This window comes from Hyla sarda, chromosome 11 (assembly GCF_029499605.1).
Source record: "Hyla sarda isolate aHylSar1 chromosome 11, aHylSar1.hap1, whole genome shotgun sequence".
NCBI lineage: Eukaryota > Metazoa > Chordata > Amphibia > Anura > Hylidae > Hyla > Hyla sarda.
The window spans coordinates 29,943,566-29,964,817 of NC_079199.1; the positions used below are offsets into that span (position 1 = coordinate 29,943,566).

The following is a 21,252-nucleotide window of genomic DNA, read 5'->3' on the forward strand; positions in this document are numbered from 1 at the left end:
GTAATTTGCCATATCAGGCCCTGTACAAGGCGACAGAAGGAAAGTGGCCCACATATACAGTCCCTAGAAAAGAAGCCTAGCAGATATTAAGCTGATAAGAACAGATATTACAGGCCTGTAATAGCTATTGGATGTCAAAAGGAACCCCACAAGAAGCAATGTAAATGAAGGCACAATTCAATTCATGACCACAAGAGGGCGCCAAACGCTACCAAATGGTCTGAGTGACTAACTAAAAGCCATATATATATATATATATATATATATATATATATATATATATATGTGTGTGAGTATACGAACATGGCAACAAAGAAGCATGGGGAGCTAGGCGCCCCGCACTTTGACAGCAGTGACAGCTCGGAGCAGCGCACTATAGAAGCACCTGCTAAGCAGCCGCACAGGTCAGAGACCAGGAGAGCTGGCCGGCTGGAAGAGCTACCGCCTGGCTGTGCTTAAAGAGGCCAGTGGTACCACTCCGTCTAAGGAGCCCAGCCGACCTCTGCAATGGTGGAGGGGCGGAGCTTGGCAAAAGTCATAAGGATGACCCATACAGTGTGCGCAACTGGCTTCCCAGTTAGCGCACTGGCTGAGGGGAAGAAGGGCGGAGCAACGTGCCAACATAAACCCCTGAAATCCCACCGGCTGAATACCCCCCACGGTGGGGGGAATGAAAGATAAGACAGCTGGAAGAGCGGAGGAACACAAGGCTGTTAAGAGTTGAGTCGGTAAGGAAAAACCTGCGAAGGGAGTCTCTGCAAAGGGCAAGCGGCTGTCCTCCAGGACCTAGTATGCAGAACACACAACCCCCCCCCCCCCCCCCCCAGGAGACCCCGAGCGAGCCCCACACGTAATGCTCCCAATAAAGGACAGAGTTCATATAGTAAAGAGGAAGGGAGGAAAGGGGGGAGGGGGAGTACATACCTGCCAACACCATCCTCTATGCTCACCTCAGGCGTCTTCAACCAGCTTATGGCCAAACTGCATCATGCCAGGCTGTCATAGCGGGGCGAGCAGGGGGGGACCCAGACGCAGGGTACAACCTCAAGGCACTGGCCGTTGGGGAAAAGGGGTCAATAGCACATACTCTATGTACTGTTCCCCTTCATCGCATATGGTGGAACAGGCAGCGCCATGCTCCTGAACCCCCACCTGAAAAAGGGAAACAAAAAAGGAAAGAAAACCTAACTACCTAATAAAAAAAAAAAAAAGACCAGCTCTGGGGAGCTTTTTCCTTTTTTTCCTAGTGGCAAGAGCATATACCCATCGGTATAGGTGTCCCAAAATGAAGAGCAACCGAGAAAGATAGTGTTTCCCAAACAGTGTGTGTCCTGCTGACTACAAATCCCAGCATGCCCGGACAGCCAAAGCTTTGGTTGGGAAACACTGGATTAGAGAGTGTAGGGACACAAACCTTACTGGTAATATCCAGTTGGTTATTTAGCAAGGAAAAGTTCAAGGCAGCACAGCCGGAATAAAGTGCAGTTGATGGGTGCAAGCCGGTAAAAAGTCAGACTGTATAGAGGTATCTAATACAACGGTCCAGCAGCACAACAAAGAGGTTACAAAGAGGGTGTTTTATTATCCCATGTTCAGATATGTTTCAGCAGTATCACACTGCCTTTCTCAAGCATGTTGGTTATTTAGTCATTCATTTCTAATAAGAGAACAGAGGAATGGCACAATACAGAGCTATAAGAAAAGGTGTTCCAGAATGGTTATTGTAAAGGCAATACAGTAATTCAGCAAAACAGGTCTATAGAGACAATAAAGGCTCTTACAATATCTCTGCGTTTCTCTTCCTCTCGTTCAGCTTCCTTTTCATAATCTCTAGATTTTTTCCTCTCTCTAATCTCCCAGTTTTTAAGACGCTAAAAAGTAAGAAAGAATTTAAATGTGGCAATACAAATACATTCTTTAAATTGAATACATAATTGTCCTTAAACTTCATCTAACTAGTACAGTGGTCCCTCAAGTTACAATATTAATTGGTTCCGGGACGACCATTGTATGTTGAAACCATTGAATGTTGAGACCATAACTCTATGGAAACCTGGTAATTGGTTCTGAAGCCACCAAAATGTCATCCAAAAATAGGAAAAAGTGAGGATTAAAGAAAAATAAGTAGATAACTAATATAGATAAAGCAAATCCTTACATATAAAAGTAATAAAGATCTGCTGGGAGCAGTAAATCACTGTCTATGTCAGTGTTTCCCAAGCAGGGAGCCTCCAGCTGTTGCAAAACTACAACTCCCAGCATGCCCGGACAGCCAAAGGCTGTCCGGGCATGCTGGGAGTTGTAGTTTTGCAACAGCTGGGGGTACCCTGCTTGGGAAAAACTGGTCTATGTAGAGGACAGGAGCTTCTTCAGGGTCCTGTACAGTACACACAGTGTCCTAAAAAAGTAACATGGAGTCGCCCTTACCTGGTGTCCAAAGGAACAACTAACCCTGGTACAGGTAAAGTGTACAGAACATGTAATACCTCTGTACTGTAGGGGGCGCTATCAGACACCAGTCAGTGCATACGCTTCAGTAATACAGGGGTTTTACCAGTGAATGCCCATTCACTTCCAGCGGTTCTTCCGGCCATTGACACTTTTCACAGATCTGGACTGTCTGTAGCATTGTTGAGTCTGGTTTCAAGTTACAATGGTCCAGAAAAGACCATTGTATGTTGAAACTATTGTATGTTGAGGCCATTGTAAGTTGAGGGATCACTGTATTTTGAAATTCTGGAATCATATTAAACATAAAATAAAATAGTTCCCTACTATTAGTCAAATATTTAAACTTTTACCTCTTGGTATGCAGCTTCCTTTTCACGTAGTTTTCTTTCTAGTTTTCGCCGTTCATAGGTTTCTTCTTCATCTTCCTCTCTCTCCCTTTTTTTCTCTTTATCTCTGTCCCTTTCTCTGTCTCGTTCTCTCTCTCTTTCACGCTCACGTTCTCGGTCTCTTTCCCTATCTCTGCTTTTCTCCCTGAGGGGGAAAAAAAAAGCCATCAATGTTAAATATAAGGAAACCAGGGCACAAAAATAAAAGCTTCTAATGAAAAAAATAAGAATTGACCAGTTTTAATTGCTAGTTTTTTCCTTCATACTTTAGTCTACGGTAGAGATGAGCGAACTTACAGTAAATTTGATTAGTCACGAACTTCTCGGCTCGGCAGTTGATGACTTTTCCTGCGTAAATTAGTTCAGCCTTCAGGTGCTCCGGTGGACTGGAAAAGGTGGATACAGTCCTAGGAAAGAGTCTCATAGGACTGTATCCACCTTTTCCAGCCGACAGGAGCACCTGAAAGCTGAACTAATTCATGCAGGAAAAGTCATCAACTGCCGAGCCGAGAAGTTTGTGACGAATCGAATTTACTGTAAGTTCACTCATCTCTAGTCTACGGCTATGTTTACACTTTGTAAAATAAGATACAGCTGAAAATATGCAGAGAAAAGTAATATGCCTGTATTTTTTTGCCAGTATGAACATAGGCTAACAGTATATATGTTAACACATGGCAGATGCATTTCAGACATTTCTGCAACTGATAAATGAAATTCATGCATCAGGCACAGATTTTACCTTGATCGACTGCGATCTTTACTATGATCTCTCCCACGATCTCTCTCCTTGTCACGATCTCTCTCTCTATCACGGTCCCGGTCTCTGTTTCTTTCATTGTTTCTGTCTCTATCCCGCTCTCTCTCTTTTTCCTTCTCCCGCTCTTTCTCGCGGTCCCGTTCTCGCTCTCTCCTCTCTCGCTCACGCTCCCTCTCTCTTTCCCTCCGTTGTTTCTCAAACTCTTGTCTCTCCTTTTCCTTTATGCCCTTCTCTTCTTCCAGTTTCTATAAAGAGAGACACGATATATTAAAGCAAAATTATCTAGCAATACATACAAAATAAAAAAAAATGATAAAAAAGACAATCAAATGTGTAGCAAAAAGAAAAAAGGCACAAGACTAGATTCCGTGCAAAAATATAGCTACAAGGACCAGCAATCTCCAACCATGGTTTCTAAAGGATCCGGGGCTCAAGGTAAAGCAGCACTTCATATCCAGGGGGGAAAAAAAAAACTACAAAATAAAATCACATGGGATACAGAGTGGCTAAGATACATGGCATTAATATACAAAATTGTCAGTTTGTTGAACTAAAAAGTATGGAGCAATGCATAAGTAATTTCCTTCTGTCAATATAAAAAGTAGGGTAATGGCAAGAAAATATATAATATTGAACCAGAGAACAGCAAACTGCATAGTCACCCCAACCAGATGAAAAGTCAGGGGGTGGCAAAATATGTATAAACTCTGGGCTCAAAAACCAAATAGCTGGTGACAAGGTGGAGCAGACAGATTACATGTTTGATCTGTATTCTTTAAGAAAAACAAATTAAATTGCAAACATGAAATGCTGCTTTAAGAGCAAAAGAAACACAAGAAAAGGAAAATGGAGTGTGTACTTGTGGAGACTTAAAAGCTTTAAGTACACTGAGGCCCAACTCTACTGGTAAAAATTGGTAGGCATGTTGATTAGATGCAATGGCAACATTTACCTACGACAAGACTAGGAATGTCATTAAACTTACAAATGTTGGTTTAGCTCTTCACAGAATGATGCTAAACATAGAAACTGCGGGAAGGTTGGAAATCACTTGCGACATGGAATCTACAGGGGTATCCATTCGATCCATAGCAATGGCCAAAAAAATGTTTATTTTATTGTGGGGAAAAAGTGTGTCTATGGCCCAAAATACCTTGAACACATTGGAAATAAGACATCCACAGATCATATATCCATCCTTGTTAACAATTGTTTTGAATTAACTTACAGATGATGTGCTAGGACATGGCTCTCCAACACGGGATTAACTTTGCCTACAAGCTATGATTCTGGGAGGAAGAGCAAGTACATTTTCAAAGACAGACAAGACCATTCTAGGTGCAAAATTGTCTACGCATCACATATCTTAGATTATCTCATTTACCAACAAATGACTTCTCAACCCTTCAATCTCATGTTACTGGTAATTAAACTACAACAGTACAAACATTGCATTTTTTTTTTTTTTTTTACAGAAAAAAAAAAAACATCCAAATAAATCATTTAAAGACATCTTACCTTTACAACCAGCTGACTTTGGATCCCCGGAAGATTTTGTAGAGGTAAGAAGGAATAGAGCAAGGACAGACAGAAGGGGAGGTATTCACAATGTAAATGTGGGAGGTCATTACTCAATGGTATTAGTCTAGCGTGTCTTAGCAGTACAAGGAAAGTAGGAAATGAAAAGGAATAATAAAAACACACAAAGTGCATCACACAAGGGTGAATTGTGTATATATATATTTACGCAGTTGGGAATTAAGACATAGCTACTTTTGGAACTGTACTGTATATATATGTATTTTTAAACTTACCTCTTTCCCACATTACAACTGTAAAGTATCTCCACCAGAATTAAATACTTACATTTTTTATTTCTAGAAGCTCCAAGTTTCATCTAATGATGCAAAAATAATCTATGAAGGGATTGTATAACAGGAATAAGGGTACGTTCACATTTGCGTATTTTCTGCTGCAGCAGATTTTGCTGCCCATTAAAGTCAATAGGCAATAAAAATATGCACGTGTGACCCTACCCTTAGGATTTTAATATATACTGATTACGTAAAGAAATAAAGTTGTATCTTTGGCCAAATAATTGTGATGTATATAAGTGAAAATATGTTTATATGTATGTGTAGTTTTATTTGCACTTTGTTAGTATTAGAAGCAGCAAATAGGGATTGGAGAAGGATAGGGTAAAAGTAGAAACCAAAGCATAGACAGAGAGAGTAATTATAAAAATCTTACCTTATGGTCTTCAGATTCATCAGTGCTGTAAATGGACACCCCCTACATTACTCATACCCTGACAGCCATAAGGAGGCTGCAGTGTTATTTTAGAAATCCCTACCAAACATGCAAAGGTTCACTGTGCTACGTCAGCTCTACAAAAACACAGCAGAGCCTTTACATTAAATCATAGAACTGAAGATCACCCCTTTGCAAATAATATCCACATTTGATGCAATGCATTTTCAAGCATATTGCTTTTATTACACTTTTGCAGCAAGGTAAAATACAAATGTACAGTTGTGTACTATGGTGGTCTGAATATTTACATAATACAGGTTAAACTATAAACCTAAGGATTCTAGACTGCAATATTTAAAGAAAAAGCTCAAATACTGTGCATCTATTAAAAAGATGCAGTGGACAAGTGATGCATCACCTTGAACAAAATGCTCAGGAATAGTTCAATAACCAAGCCAGTTGCCACTTTGCACATTTTTCAGAGGGGGTATCCGAAAAATATAGTAAAAAAACGGGAGCTCATACTTACATTCATATTCCATGTTACTTTCCAAGCTGAGATTCATCTTGCATTAGTCACCATATGATCTCTATCATAATGGTGGGGGTCAATGAATAGATTAGCTTTATAGGGAATTTACAAATCTTCCATGCATCTTAACTGTGGCACATGTGGAAACCACTGATATATTTTGATTTACTAAAAGCATGTAGAAAGCTTTTTTTATTCATTTAGCTTTTCAAAACAGTAAGTGTGATGTTGTTATATGTATGGCTGTATATGGTGGTGAGGTGGCTATAATAATATTTAAATGTTCTTAGCTTTCATTTGATGAAAAAAAGCTTAGTCAGTTTCTTGTTGCTGAGCACAATCAGCAGAAAACATGACTGACAATAACAGCGCATTACAAATGGTTAATACCAATCGCTATTTAGGAAAGATACACAACGCTGAATTTCAATTTCTACATTCATCTTCTCTGACATATTAGACATGATGCTTGTGTTAAAACTATGTGGTTCTTGAATCTGTAAGGAGCACATTTTCTTCAGAAAAGATATAAAAACAAACATTACCTTGTGTGTATCTCTGAATTTACTGATCTCGCGTGATATCAGGTCTCTCTTATCTTCTTCAATTTCTATTACGTTTATGTCTTCTTGCTGTTAATGAATTAGCAGAATTGAAGTATTGCATCCAATAGAATGGCATAACAACCATTACTGTATCCACACACACACAATTATATACTTACTGACAATTCTTCTTTCTTATCTTTCCTTTTCTTTTTAGGTTGCGATTCAGAGTCTAGAGATGGAGCGTTTAGCTCACTGGAATAGTCTTTTATTAGCACTTCAATTGCACCTTTAATAAGACTGTCTCTTCTTTTTGTTTCTTCATCAATATCATCATCTTCATCAGCAGTTGACTCGGGAAGGACATTCTAAAATATTTTAAAATAATTTTGAAAAAGGTGCTTCTAAACAAGTAAACAAAGCATGTTAGTCACCCAACAATTCTGTGTTTCCAGGACAGCTCTATACACCAAACTTAAGTCATAACACAAACTTTACAAGTAGTGAAATGTACTTAGGTATTCGGCAAGTTATAAAACGAATGTAACATGCGCATGTTTAGCTAAATGAGATGTAAGATTCTGATCTTTCCTTCACTCTATTTAACTTGCACTCTTCCTGCTCAAAAACACCTACAGAATCTCCTCTTCTTGCTGTAGAAACCGGCATAAAAAAAAACGTATTGCTACTTAGATTAATTCTTGCCTTGATTACAGTAATTCAGAACTATTGGATCTTTTCCTTTCCAATCCAGTACAATGCCTTCACTCTATATAAGAACAGGATCACATCTGCAATGTCCCGCTCCAACACTTGATAGGTTACAGCACAACAGACCATAATGTCTTTAAAGGGGGTCTGTTGTGTTTCCACCCTAGTGTCTAGAGTTTCCCCAGATAAAGTAGTGCAGCATGCTGCTGTAATTTTTGACAGAATCTGGGGCCTCCAACATAGGTGTGAACCCAACCCCACAGCAAACTCACTGACAATGCTCTCCAGTGCTGCACCTCCGTCCATTTCCCCCCACTCGGGTTCAATGATCTAACAACCTAAGAATAACATACTTCATAATCCAAACCCGAGTCCCCAAACTTTGCACAGATAGCCGGACATTCAGACTAGTTCATAACATCTACAGTTAAACACAGTAAATAATTCATTTTCAGCGAAGCCTTTCGCTCCAACTCTCATTCTACTGCAGTGTTTCCCAACGAGTGTGCCTCCAGCTGTTGCAAAACTACAACCCCAGCATGCCCGGACAGCCGTTGGCTGTCTTTTCGCTGGAGCCTTTCGCTCCAACTCTCATTCTACTGCAGTGTTTCCCAACGAGGGTGCCTCCAGCTGTTGCAAAACTACAACTCCCAGCATGCCCGGACAGTTTTGCAACAGCTGGATGGTAAACACTGGTCTACTGGCTTAGAACCAAGTACTTACAAGCAGGATCCTCATGTTATTAGTATGTTACACCTTAATACCTGGTTTTTTTTTTTGGTTTTTTTTTACACTTTCCCTCTAAAGTGTAAAATACTGCTTAAAATGTTAGCCTCATAAAAGATAATCACCATTATAAGAAAAATACAAAAAACCATGTATGCTCCTCACCCCATTGGAAGATCTCCTGCTTGCTTTCCATTCATCCAGTTGAGCTTTAGTCTTTGCATCTACTTTTACAAGTAATTTCTTTTCGCCAATCTGTAGATCATGAAGTAACCGCAACGCTCGCAAAGTAGATTCAGGCTCTTTATATTCACAAAATCCAAAAGCTGAACAGAAACAAAGAAGAAAAAAAAAAAAAAAAAATATATAAATAAAAAGGGCTTACAAAAGGTGCATTTTTTAAGAGATTCACCAAATGTGAAGTGGTACAAATACATGCTGAAAGATACAAAAGTACCTCATCTTACATATTGTTTCACTGAGGGAATTGATAAGACTTATGGCTATTCAAAGGCAAGGTATCTAATTAATAAATAACTAAATAAACTAGTTTTCTACCATCCCAGTAGAAAGTGATGCATGAAAGCCAAGTGCATTGTGCATGTTACACTGCAGACAAACAGGTTACGAGCCAGGGGAGGATTAGCTGTCCTTCATACTTTTATGTTTTTAGATTCCCCTAGGACCCTTTTAGACCTAAAGGTTTTAACACAAAAACCTGCATAAAATCCACATGTAATTCCAGCCTATAATATAAGAAAAGTATTTAAAGGGGTTATCCAGGAAAAAAATGGAGATTTTACCGTAAAATCTCATTCTCTAAAGATCCATTGGGGGACACAGACCGTGGGTGTATGCTGCTGTCTCTAGGAGGTGTGACACTATGGTAATAAAAAAAAGTCGGCTCCTCCCAGCAGGATATACCCGCCTTCAGGCTCTGAGCTAATCAGTTTAAGTTCCAGAGCAATAGTAGGAGACCAACAGGTCAAAGAAAAACCCCAAACTGTCCGAGAACCAGAAGAAAAACATAACTGAACACACCCTCGGACAGAGAACCAAAAGGAAAATCCCAAAAAAGGGCAGGAGCTGTGTCCCCCAATGGATCGTTCGAGAAAGATTTTACGGTAAGTTAACAAAAATCTCCTTTTCTCTATCGGCTCCATTGGGGGACACAGACCGTGGGACGTACCAAAGCCGTCCCTTGGGTGGGCAGATAAGCAGTCAGGCAGACGGCCGACCCACTGCCGCCTGCAACACTATACGACCCAGACTAGCATCAGCCGATGCGAAAGTATGAGCTCGGTAAAACTTCGAGAAAGTGTGCAAAGACGACCAGGTAGCCGCCTTGCAAATCTGCGAGGCCGAGGCTCTAATCTGGAGAGCCCAGGATGCCCCAACAGAACGGTAGAATGAGCCACAACCCTGAAAGCAGGAATCTTCCCCTTACAGCGATAGGCTTCTGAAATGGCGGATCGAATCCACCGAGAAATGGTGGCCTTGGAAGCAGGTTGACCCTTGCGACAACCTTACGCAAGGACGAAAAAGGAATCACACTGCCGAAACGAAGAAGTGATGGAGAGATAAGACCGAACAGCCCGAACTACATCCAGCTTGTGTAGTAAGCGCTCCTTAGGATGAGAAGGAGCAGGACAAAAAGACGGGAGGACAATGTCCTCATTGAGATGAAAGGCCGAGACCACCTTAGGCAAAAAGGATCTGGCCGGAAAACAACCTTGTCCTGGTGGATCACCAGAAGCCGAGAAAGACAGGAAAGAGCTGCCAATTCAGACACCCTCCAGATGGAGGCGATAGCAACAAGAAACGCCAGTTTCCCAGAAAGGAGGCGGAGACACCCCTCTCTAAGGGGCTCAAAGGGTGCACCCTGGAGGTCACTCAGAACCAAATTCAAGTCCCAAGGGGGAGAGGGTGACAGATAAGGAGGAACAGCGTGCGCCACTCCTTGAAGCAAGGTCCGGATATGAGAATTAGAAGCCAGGGGCCACTGGAAAAGAACAGCAAGGGCCAAAAACCTGACCTTTAAGTGAACTGAGAGACAACCCCAGTTCCAACCCCGACTGCAAAAAGGAAAGAAGACAGGAAATCGAGAAGGTTACCGGGGAGAAGTCCTGAGCTTCACACCAACGAAAATAAGACCGGTGGTAAATTCTTGCGGAGAAGGGCTTAAGAGCCTTGAGCATGGTGTGAATGACTTGGGAAGAGAACCCGCGGGCCCTCAAAACCGCGGTCGCAACCGCCACGCCGTCAAATGCAGCGACTGTAAATTGGCGAGGCAAGAGGACCCTGAGAGAGCAGGTCCGGGCAGAGCGGAAGGCACCGTGGAGCGTTGTCCAGGAGCCTGACTATGTCGGCGTACCACGACCGTCGGGGCCAATCTGGAGCTACCAGAATGGCGGCGACGTCCTCTTCCACCCTGGGAAGGAGCGGAGGAGGAGGGAACAGATATGGTAGGGCAAACCCCACCCAAGGAATCACTAGGGAATCCACGGCCAGAGCCTGAGGGTCCCGGGACTTGGACACAAAAGGAAGGATCTTCCGATTGTGCCAGACGCGAAGAGGTCCACGTCCGGAATGCCCCAGAGGTCGCAGAGCTGTGCAAAGACCTCCGGATGTAGAGACCACTTGCCGGGGTCGGGTGAGGCACTCCCGGAATGTTAATCGCCGAAAAGGCCGGAACCTTGCTCTCCGCCCAGGTGAGAATCTTGGTCATGGCTGCCGAGCTGCGAGTGCCGCCCTGTCGATTTATGTACGCCACGGCGTTGTCCGACTGAACGCGGACAGGACGGGACTCCCAATGAAGAAGACAAAGAAGAATCGCCCATAATTCCAATATGTTTATCGGAAGAAGGGTCTCCTAGGGAGACCAGAGTCCCTGAACCGTCTGGGGGGGACTGGGGGTGTGAACAGCGCATATACGCAATGTCTGTGCCCCCTTACTCGCAATGGGGAAACAGGGAACCAGAGTCCCTGAGTCCCCACCTGAAAACAGAAAAGAAAAGGAATAAAAAAACTAACACGTCCCTATACTGGGAAAACAAAAAATCAGAAGACCTGGTCTGGATAAATCCAGACCATGCCCACCTCCTTCAGACACTAAGCTTAAAACTGATTAGCTCAGAGCCTGAAGTTGGGTATATCCTGTTGGGAGGAGCCGACTTTTTTTTTATTACCATAGTGTCACACCTCCTAGAGACAGCAACATACACCCACGGTCTGTGTCCCCCAATGGAGCCGATAGAGAAAACTTTTTTTTATATATATATATATATATATCAACTGGCTCTAGAAAGTTAAACAGATTTGTAAATTACTTCTATTAAAAAATCTTAATCCTTTCAGTACTTATGAGCTTCTGAAGTTAAGGTTGTTCTTTTCTGTTTAAGTAATCTCTGATGACATGTCTCAGGAACCGACCAGTTTAGAAGAGGTTTGCTATGGGGATTTGCTTCTAAACTGGGCAGTTCCCGAGACACGTGTCATCAGAGAGCACTTAGACAGAAAAGAATAACCTTAACTTCAGAAGCTCATAAGTACTGAAAGGATTAAGATTTTTTAAATAGAAGTAATTTACAAATCTGTTTCTGGAGCCAGTTGATATATAAAAAAAATAAAATTTCTTGGGTAACCCCTTTAATGGTTGCTTTTGGACAAATGCCACTTTTTGGATGAAGTTTAAAAGCTAAAAAAACAAAACTATGAATAAGCACACAAAACTAATTTACAAAAAGTTACATGTAAGAGTAAATACTCCAGCTTATCAAAATGTGAGAAAAAAAGTGGAGAGACTTTGTCCACAGCAACCAATCACAGCTCAGCTTTCCTATCTTAATCAGCCCTAGTAAAGTGAAACCTGAGCTGTGATTGGTTGCTGTCATCCAGTTTGTCTCTCACACATTTTGATTAGTCGGGTTCAACAGTTCCATCTATTACATTTAGTTAAAGAGCAATAAGTAAAGATTTACATACCACACTTACCTTGCAGCTTCCCAGATGCCCCTTGCACCCTTTTCCAGCTCAATACCAAACCGCATTTCTAAAGGGACGGGGAAAAAAGTAAAAATCAAAGTACATAAAAAATTTTTTAAGGGGTATTCCCATCTAATAAAAATGTTTCCTTCCCTCCTGCAGCCTGTCTGCGGCCTCTAAAAACAGCCGGAAAAGTAGTTACAAAATTTGCATAACTCCCATTAATGTTAATGGGAGTTGGGCAAGCAGTATAGCTCTTCGTGCTATGTTGTTAACTTAACTCTAGGAGTTATGACAAAAGTGTAGCTTGCAGGGGCCACACCATTTACACAATTAAAGTCAATGTTAGTTAGACAAAAGAAATCTGCCGCTTTGGCTGTTTTCAGCTTCTGGACCACCTCCGACGACCCCACACAGGCTAGAGAAAACAATTCAAGGGAGATGGGAATCTCACTTAAAATACAAGATCTCTAGGCATGTTTACACTGTTACCTATTGTACAGGCATGTTCATCACTGTAATCCCCACATAAAATTCTAAACAAAGCACCTTTATTTAATACAATTAGCAAAAACGAACTTCTAAGTAAAGGTGACATGCAGTTATAACACATGGATACATAAATGGAAAAATGGAAAAATACTTACAGCTAGTAGCTGCCGAATAAGCATGTCTGAGGCCTTATCTGAAATATTTCCTACAAAAACAGTGGTTGTAGGGCCACTGTTCTCATCATTCTCCTTATTTTTCAGACCCATTAAGTCTTTTCGAGGCCCCAGGTGTTTTCCAACCATAGGTACAGTTGGCAATAAAACCTTGAGATTGAAAAAGAGGGAAAAACAAAACAATGTGAACAGGTGATGCAAATAAGGGAATCTACTGGCTCTCATTTCTAAAATCATTACCATCAGAGGTGGTATGTATCAAACGTATTAATAATGCAGGGATGTGGAAATTATTTCGCCCGGGACATGTAGTTTCGGGTGCCGGGCAGGTGAGTTTTTTGTACATTTAGCCCTGTATCAGGCCAGCAGGGCCGGACTGACTTCCCCATTTATTTTTATAATGCTGGTGCTCAGGGTGTATGGAGCAGGGTCCTGACTCGTGCCCGCTCCATACCTGGCTGCCCCCACCTGATTTCAGTAGCTGGGGGCTGCCCCTAATAGACGAAATGCGGGCGGCTATTAGCCCTTTAGATCGCCGCTGTCAAAGTCAAAGAGATCTTATAACCATTCCTGGTGGTCTGGGGGGCGGATTTTATTATTTTTTTATTTCCACACCCCTGTAATGCAATGGATCTTACATATTTGTGTGAAAAATAAAAATTTACTGTATGGCATTTCTACACACAGCACACACCGACGAAATAACAGATTACATAAGAACAGCTCCAATCCAATAACAGAGAAACCATAACCAGTGTTGAATGAGCATTTAGCTGACATTTATGACTGCCAAAAACACACACTCTTTAATGAGCAAAGAATACATCATTTTAAGAGAGAAGAGGGATAAATGTATAACATCTATTTAATGTCTATAGCCAGCAACTCTGTCAAGCGCAAAGTATTTGTGCATGTTGTATACTGTAATGATTTAAAGGGGTACTCCGGTGCTTTGACATCTTATCCCCTATCCAAAGGATAGGGGATAAGATGCCTGATCGCGTGAGTCCCGCCGCTGGGGACCCCCATGATCTTGCACGCAGCACCCCGTTTATAATCAGACAACAGGGCCGACGGCGTGTGACGTCACGCCTCCGCCCCCGTGACACGTCACGCTCCGCCCCTCAATACAAGCCTACGGGACATGATAGCTGCCATGCCCCCTCCCATATGCTTGCATTGAGGGGCGGAGCGTAACGTCACACGGGGGCGGAGGCGTGACGTCACACGCCGTCGGCCCTGTGGTCACCGGTAATCCGACCCGGAGCTAACACGCTCCGAGGACTGATTAGAAACGGGGTGCCGCATGCAAGATCACGGGGGTCCCCAGCGGTGGGACTCCCGCGATCAGGCATCTTATCCCCTATCCTTTGGATAGGGGATAAGATGTCTAAGTGCCGGAGTACCCATTTAAAGGACATCTCTACATATTCACAAAGTAAACTTACAGTTGGTCCTGGAGCCATTAAACTCATTGGTACAGGAATCATTGGAGTACCTGCAAAATAAACAGAAAACATTTTAAATTGAAGAAAAGTTATTTAAAAGTAGCAACATAATACTAGTCAATTTACAGGCATTGATTACTACAGGAATCAGTTATGGTGAGAATGTTATTAGCCATTAGCAATAGTGAGTAGATTTACCCCAAAAGGATGCAGGCATAGAGCTGGGCGGTATGACCAAAAATGTGTATCACTGTATTTTTGTAAATTATGGCAGTTCCAGGGTATTTAATGGTCCCCCCCAATGTGACCTGTGGGCGCTACTTCTCCCCCCCCCCCCCCAAATAATTATCAGCTGCTGCGCTGTACTGTACTATCCTGAGCCTTCTTACATGACCGGCAAAGGTGGGACATCGCTGCGGTCGGTGATAGGCTGACGGCTCTGTGACGTTCCTATCCCCAGGAAGCAGCAAGAGTAGCGGAGGGGCCGTGAGGCCGGTACCGGAGCAACGGGGGAACGTAGGAAGGGGAGTTACAGTTTACTTTGTTTATTTTTGAAGCCCAGGATCAGGATAGTACAGTACAGTGGCTTCAGATGGAAAACTTCCGCCCGGAAAATAGGACAGCCAGGACTGACTGAATCAGTCGGTGCTAGGACCGCATAGACATTGCTGTCCTCTGAGACGGCAATTTCTGCAGAGAGGATTCTGCCAGCACATTGAGCAGGTTTAATGTTACGGTGGAATTTATTGATCAGAATTTTCTATATTCCAGAAAGAAAATACTGCAGGTTCACTGAAAACCCATTCACCTACATGGTAAGCTCCATGCCATGGAATTTCTAACCGAAATTATGCAGGACATAGATGGTTTCAGCTGACCCCATTTTTCTAAATGCAACACTATATCAATGTGAGGTGTTTAAAAGGTTTCTATTCATTCGCTAATCGATATTGCCACTTACCAGGAGGAGGAGGAAAACCTGGAAACTGTGGGGGAGGAATCCCAGGAGGAAGAGTTGGGATCCCCATAGGGGGACGGTTAAGATGTGGGGGATATGACATATTTACAGTACCAACCTGTTGTAAAGAAAACAAAATAATGGTTAGACACAGAATACTGTAATATTATACTGTAATAGACAATAAACACGCACTAAAGGGGTGTTTTCTCTTACATAGTTTAGCTAAGGATGTGAGTGCTTTGAATTAGGGATCGACCGATTATCGGTTTGGCCGATATTATCGGCCGATATTCACGATTTTTGACGTTATCGGCAATTACCTTGCTGATAATACGATAATGTGTCGCCCCCCACAGGTTTTGATACATCTCCCCCATAGAATGTTCACCATAGAGCAGTGGTCTTCAACCTGTGGACATCCAGATGTTGCAAAACTGCAACTCCCAGCATGCCCAGACAGCCGTTGGCTGTCCGGGCATGCTGGGAGTTGTAGTTTTGCAACATCTGGAGGTCCACAGGTTGGTAACCACTCCCATAAAGTAGTGTATGTAATGCAGTTCAAGCCTCTGATCTATTCACCCTGTCAGCTCTTACATACAGGAGAGCAGAATTAGATTGTAACACACTGGACAAACGAGAGAATAAGAAGACAGAGGAGAAAGGCAGTGATGTGTAACCCTACTGCTAATCATTGTATGGACTCACTTACTATATGACTACACTCCTGGCCCTTTGGTAATATAGAAATAGGTATACGGACATAAGGATGAACAGACAACAGAGCTATTAGCGGGGAAGGGTCTGAGGTTTCAGGAGGGATCTGATAGGTTGTGACACCCTCCTGTAATTTACAGAAAGTCAATAAAAGATAACATCTTGTCTATACATTAGAGAATGTAATTTATTGGTTATCAGGCTTGTGGTCACATGACCCAGCGGTAGTGATGAAATGTATTCAGTGATTAAGTGTATTCATGACGCAGCTGAGCTTAAATAAACTGATGACACTGTAGGAAAGCTGGGGGTGAGTTGAAATTACATAGGGAGGAATAAAAGTAATCACAAACAACACTGATTCTTTAAACTTATTAACAACATTTATAGTAGTTGGGGGATCAAGCAGCTGAGTTCAGCTTATTTGTCCCAGCATGGCTACTATGCTCAACAGCCTATTTAATGGAAAACTGTCACCCAATACACTGGGCTATAGTGTGGGTGAACAGGAATCCAGTGAGTGGTTCACTTACTTTTCTTCCTCCAATTGCAGCTGAGTTTTGCACCAGTAAAGTTCTGTTGTTTGGCACCTGCATCGCACTTCAAGGCTGTATTAGGGTGCGTTCACGCTGAGCAATGGACGCTGAATCTCCGCTCGCGGAATTCAGCGAGCAGAGATTCAGCCTGGCAACCGGCGGTAGGACCACGCTGCACTGTGCCATCACCATTGTCGCCTTTGCAGTGCTTGCGAAATTCCGTTCAGTCTGCAGAGCGCATGCGCCTAAACCTTTCACCCTCTCGCTACTCCTGACTTACGGGTGTAGCGAGGGTCTGGCGCATGTGCAGTAACAATGGCAAGAGCCAAACAATGGAACTTTACCGGCACATAACTCAACAGCAATTGGATAAAGAAAAGTAAGTGACCCCCTCAATGGATTCCTGTTCACTCACACTATAACCCAGTGAATTGTGATTTAGTGACACTTTTCCTCTAAAAGGGACTGTCGCCTCTGAACCCTCCAGTAAACTAGAGTAATATGGAAATGGTTCAAAAGAGGCCAATTCCAAATCTATAGTATATAATAAGACCATAAAGGCAGGAATCGATGGACTGCCATAGACTAGTGTTTTCCCAACCAGGGTGCCTCCAGCTGTTGCAAAATGACAATTCTCAGCATTCGGCTGTCCAGGCATGCTGGGAGTTGCAGTTGTGTGTTATCATTCACTTTCATTACTACCTGAAGCACTTCCCATGTTTACATGGATAGATGTGCTGCGGTGCTATTGCAATTGAAAAACTATTTTTCAGAAATTGTTCTAAACTAGGGTAACTACCGCAAATGGTATTGTGATTTTGCAAAATCACTGTAAATGTGCACTGATTTTTCCGGGATTTTGGAAAACCGTGGTACAATTCTGGCAGTATAACTTGAGAACAACTCAAGCAGGTTTTTTTTTTTTATTGTGCCTATTGGAGGAGATTTATCAAAATCTGTCCAGAGGAAACGCTGCCGAGTTGCCCATAGCAACCAGATTGTTCTTTCATTTTTCAGAAATGAAAGAAGCAATCTGATTGGTTGCTATGGACAGATTTTGATAAATCTCCCCCCATTGTGTGGGATATAAAAAAATAAAATAAATTAAACATATACTTACCTCCAGCGCTCCCTCCAGTGTCCTGCTCCTGCTGGCCACAACAATGTCCCACCATGGCCAGCGTTTCACTGAGCTGCAGTATGACACGTTGGGCCAGGGTGGTTCCGTAGACAGTCACATTTCAACTAAGGAAGACGATCGATGACCTGGAGCAGGACACTGAACACTGGAGGTAAGGAAATTTTTTTTTTATATTCCACACAAGGGCCTTTAAACACCAAGTGTGCAACTTAGATACAAAGCAATTAGGAAAGAGTGTAGGAACATTCATTTTGGAATGAACGGCTGTCCGACATTCCATTCCCTAGGAATCAGGTCCGGACCGACGGGGAAGATGAGTTAAAGTTTATTTTGTTTACCTTTTGCAGCCCGGGCATAGGGATACAGTATAGAGCAGTGGTCTTCAACCTGCGGACCTCCAGATGTTGCAAAACTACAACTCCCAGCATGCCCAGACAGCCGTTGGCTGTCCGGGCATGCTGGGAGTTGGAGATTTGCAGCATCTGGAGGTTGAAGACCACTGGTATAGAGTGTCAGCGACGGCAGCCGCAACAAACATGAGGGCAAGGAGGGCAGCGCTTGCGGGTGACATGTGAATATTATGGGGATAGCACAGCGCTGGGCAAATAATTGGGGGGGGGGGGGTAGAACAGCGCTCGCGGGTCACATATGATTAGTTCCCCGATGTGGGGACAGCGCGATGCGGCTGATAATTTAATCCCCAGGGGGAGGGGCCAAACTGGTATTGCGGTATGGGTTAAAATTAACATCGTGCAGCACAAAAATTTCGGTATTCGGTATGAACCGGTATACTGCCCAGCCCTGCAGCATAGATTAGCGAATTTGAGCTTAACACTTTGCATTAAAGACGACGTATCACGGACAAACATGCGCCCTATCCGCAACGGCGCGTCACTCCCCCTCTACATAGCTCTATGAGAGAGTCGAAGATCGCCAAACAGATCTCCCATAGAGCTATATGGCGAGGGTGGGAGTCTTGACGCGCCACTGTGGAAGAGCGCTGGGACTCAATACAGGAGAATGCGGGGCCCCAGTGCTCAGACACCCCACCCCCCCCAAAAGGCGATCTTGCAGATAGAGGATAAGTTTTTGTCGGCAACACTTTTTAAATATGTTGTGCAAAATAAACATACACAAAGTTGAACTTGCACCATTCTGGAATGATAAATCCCCCCCCCCCCCCGCCCTCATTAGATTTAGCAGATTTGGCTTTAGTCATGCTGTAGTTTCACTCAACGTTATGGACAAGGCATTTAAAGGGGGTATTCCATCTCAGCAGGCTTTCCCCTCTCCACAGGATGCATCCACGGAGACCATAGATATAATGGAGGTGAAATATCCTCTAGAATGAATGGAAGTCGCCCCACACGGGCAGCCAGTGGTCCATTTATTGTCTATGGCAGTGCGTCCCAACCGGGGTGCCTCCAGCTGTTGCAAAACTACAACTCCCAGCATGCCCGGACAGCCGAAGGCTGTCCGGGCATGCTGGGAGTTGTAGTTTTGCAACAGCTGGAGGCACCCTGGTTGGAAAAAAATGGTCTATGGGGCAAGGACGGGAGGATCAGTCAAGTCTAGGACTAAAAAGTTATTGGCAGATTTAAACAATAAGCTATTTAGCCGTTGCCCTTAGCAACCAACCACAGGCCAGCTCTCACTACATAGATGGCCTTTTAAAACTTAAAGATCTGATTGGTTGCTATTGGCAACTGCTCCAATAGTCTGAAAAGTGCCCTGCCTCCTCCCTGCAGGTGTGTACAGGGTCTGACCTCTACTTCCGCCTGCACCATGTAGACACGTACGGGGGGGGAATGGACCAAACCGGGACAGCCACCCCTATATACACCAAGAACAGAACGAGCGATTCCCGCCATGAGGAGCCCGCACATGAGCCGGGAGGCCGTCAAAACGCACACAGGCCCCAGACAGTGGGGGGCGCCCGCACCCGGTGTGACCGTCACCTTATCACCGGACAATGAGAGGAGGGATGAACGGCCACACGTCGCGCTCCCTCACTGCAGCCCGAGGAACCCGTATGATGGCGCCGTACTCACCCACCCCAGCTGGGTAGGGGTCCCGGAGCCAGGAGCAGAAATAGTCGCTGCTTCGTTGTCTATCACGAGAAGGAAGGTTCGCCTCGTCCGGTGACTACGGCGCCCGCGATCCGACGGTAACTACGACAGAGAGGGGATCACGTTCAGTGCTAGGCCGCACTCACGCCGCCGCAAAGCCACTCACTGAGTCCAGCATGCACCGCGGCTCTGGTGGGGGGGCGGGGCCTGCGCGCTCAGTCAATCAGGAGAGGCGCGACCGGTGACGTCATCTCAGTGGGTTGGTGGGCGGAGGCAGAGACTTCTACCGTACATCCTCGAGCCTCATTTCAAACCTCTCTCTGTTGCCCATAGCAACCTATCGCAGCGCTGCTTTCATTCTTACCACAGCGGTTTGAATAATGAAAGCTGGGCTCTGATTGGTTGCTAGGTGCAACAAAAGACAATTCATCAGTTTTGATAGCTCTGTATGGGTATGTTCACGCTACGGAATTGCACTCAGGAATTCTGCTGTAATTGTCAGTAATAGCGCCCACATATACTATAACAGTGATCTTCTCAGTGCTGCCTGTCAGTAATAGCGCCCACATATACTATAACAGTGATCTTCTCAGTGCTGCCTGTCAGTAATAGTGCCCACATATACTATAACAGTGATCTTCTCAGTGCTGCTTGTCAGTAATAGCGCCCACATATACTATAACAGTGATCCTCTCAGTGCTGTCTGTCAGTAATAGTGCTCATATATACTATAACAGTGATCTTCTCAGTGCTGCCTGTCAGTAATAGTGCTCATATATACTATAACAGTGATCTTCTCAGTGCTGCCTGTCAGTAATAGCGCCCACATATACTATAACAGTGATCTTCTCAGTGCTGCCTGTCAGTAATAGCGCCCACATATACTATAACAATGATCTTCTCAGTGCTGCCTGTCAGTAATAGTGCTCATATATACTATAACAGTGATCTTCTCAGTGCTGCCTGTCAGTAATAGCACCCACATATACTAGAACAGTTATCTATCTTCTCAGTGCTGCCTGTCAGTAATAGCACCCACATATACTAGAACAGTTATCTATCTTCTCAGTGCTGCCTGTCAGTAATACCGCCCACATATACTATAACAGTGATCTTCTCAGTGCTGCCTGACAGTAATAGCGCCCACATATACTATAACAGTGATCTTCTCAGTACTGCATGTCAGTAATAGCACCCACATATACTATAACAGTGATCTTCTCAGTGCTGCCTGTCATTAATAGCGCCCACATATACTATAACAGTGTGAATTCGGGTAGAAAAACAGACATGGTGCACATCTACAATCTTGTATAATGATCTGATTGCTTCTCAGCATAATATCAAAAACTAACAGGTTGTTAGTATAC

At 43.6% G+C, this 21,252-nt stretch overlaps 1 protein-coding gene across 3 annotated transcripts in view; it reads right to left on the minus strand.

The window, feature by feature from the left end:
• The window catches only part of RBM25 (RNA binding motif protein 25), a 39,019-nt gene extending 18,943 nt beyond the window's left edge, over positions 1 to 20,076 (minus strand). The window contains exons 1-11 of one of the 3 annotated variants that reach the window (XM_056545763.1): positions 19,869 to 20,076; positions 15,423 to 15,537; positions 14,462 to 14,511; positions 12,996 to 13,163; positions 12,349 to 12,415; positions 8,530 to 8,690; positions 7,107 to 7,295; positions 6,928 to 7,014; positions 3,580 to 3,842; positions 2,802 to 2,982; positions 1,782 to 1,871 (exon numbers count right to left, since the gene is read on the minus strand). In XM_056545763.1, the coding sequence (XP_056401738.1) occupies positions 1,782 to 1,871; positions 2,802 to 2,982; positions 3,580 to 3,842; positions 6,928 to 7,014; positions 7,107 to 7,295; positions 8,530 to 8,690; positions 12,349 to 12,415; positions 12,996 to 13,163; positions 14,462 to 14,511; positions 15,423 to 15,522 (1,356 nt within the window). In that variant the 5' untranslated portion in view covers positions 15,523 to 15,537; positions 19,869 to 20,076. Of the gene's footprint in view, positions 1 to 1,781; positions 1,872 to 2,801; positions 2,983 to 3,579; positions 3,843 to 6,927; positions 7,015 to 7,106; positions 7,296 to 8,529; positions 8,691 to 12,348; positions 12,416 to 12,995; positions 13,164 to 14,461; positions 14,512 to 15,422; positions 15,538 to 19,864 lie in introns of all 3 variants that reach the window. The other 2 variants (XM_056545764.1, XM_056545762.1) reach the window with 2 other exon arrangements.
• Between the last annotated feature and the right edge of the window lie 1,176 nt (positions 20,077 to 21,252).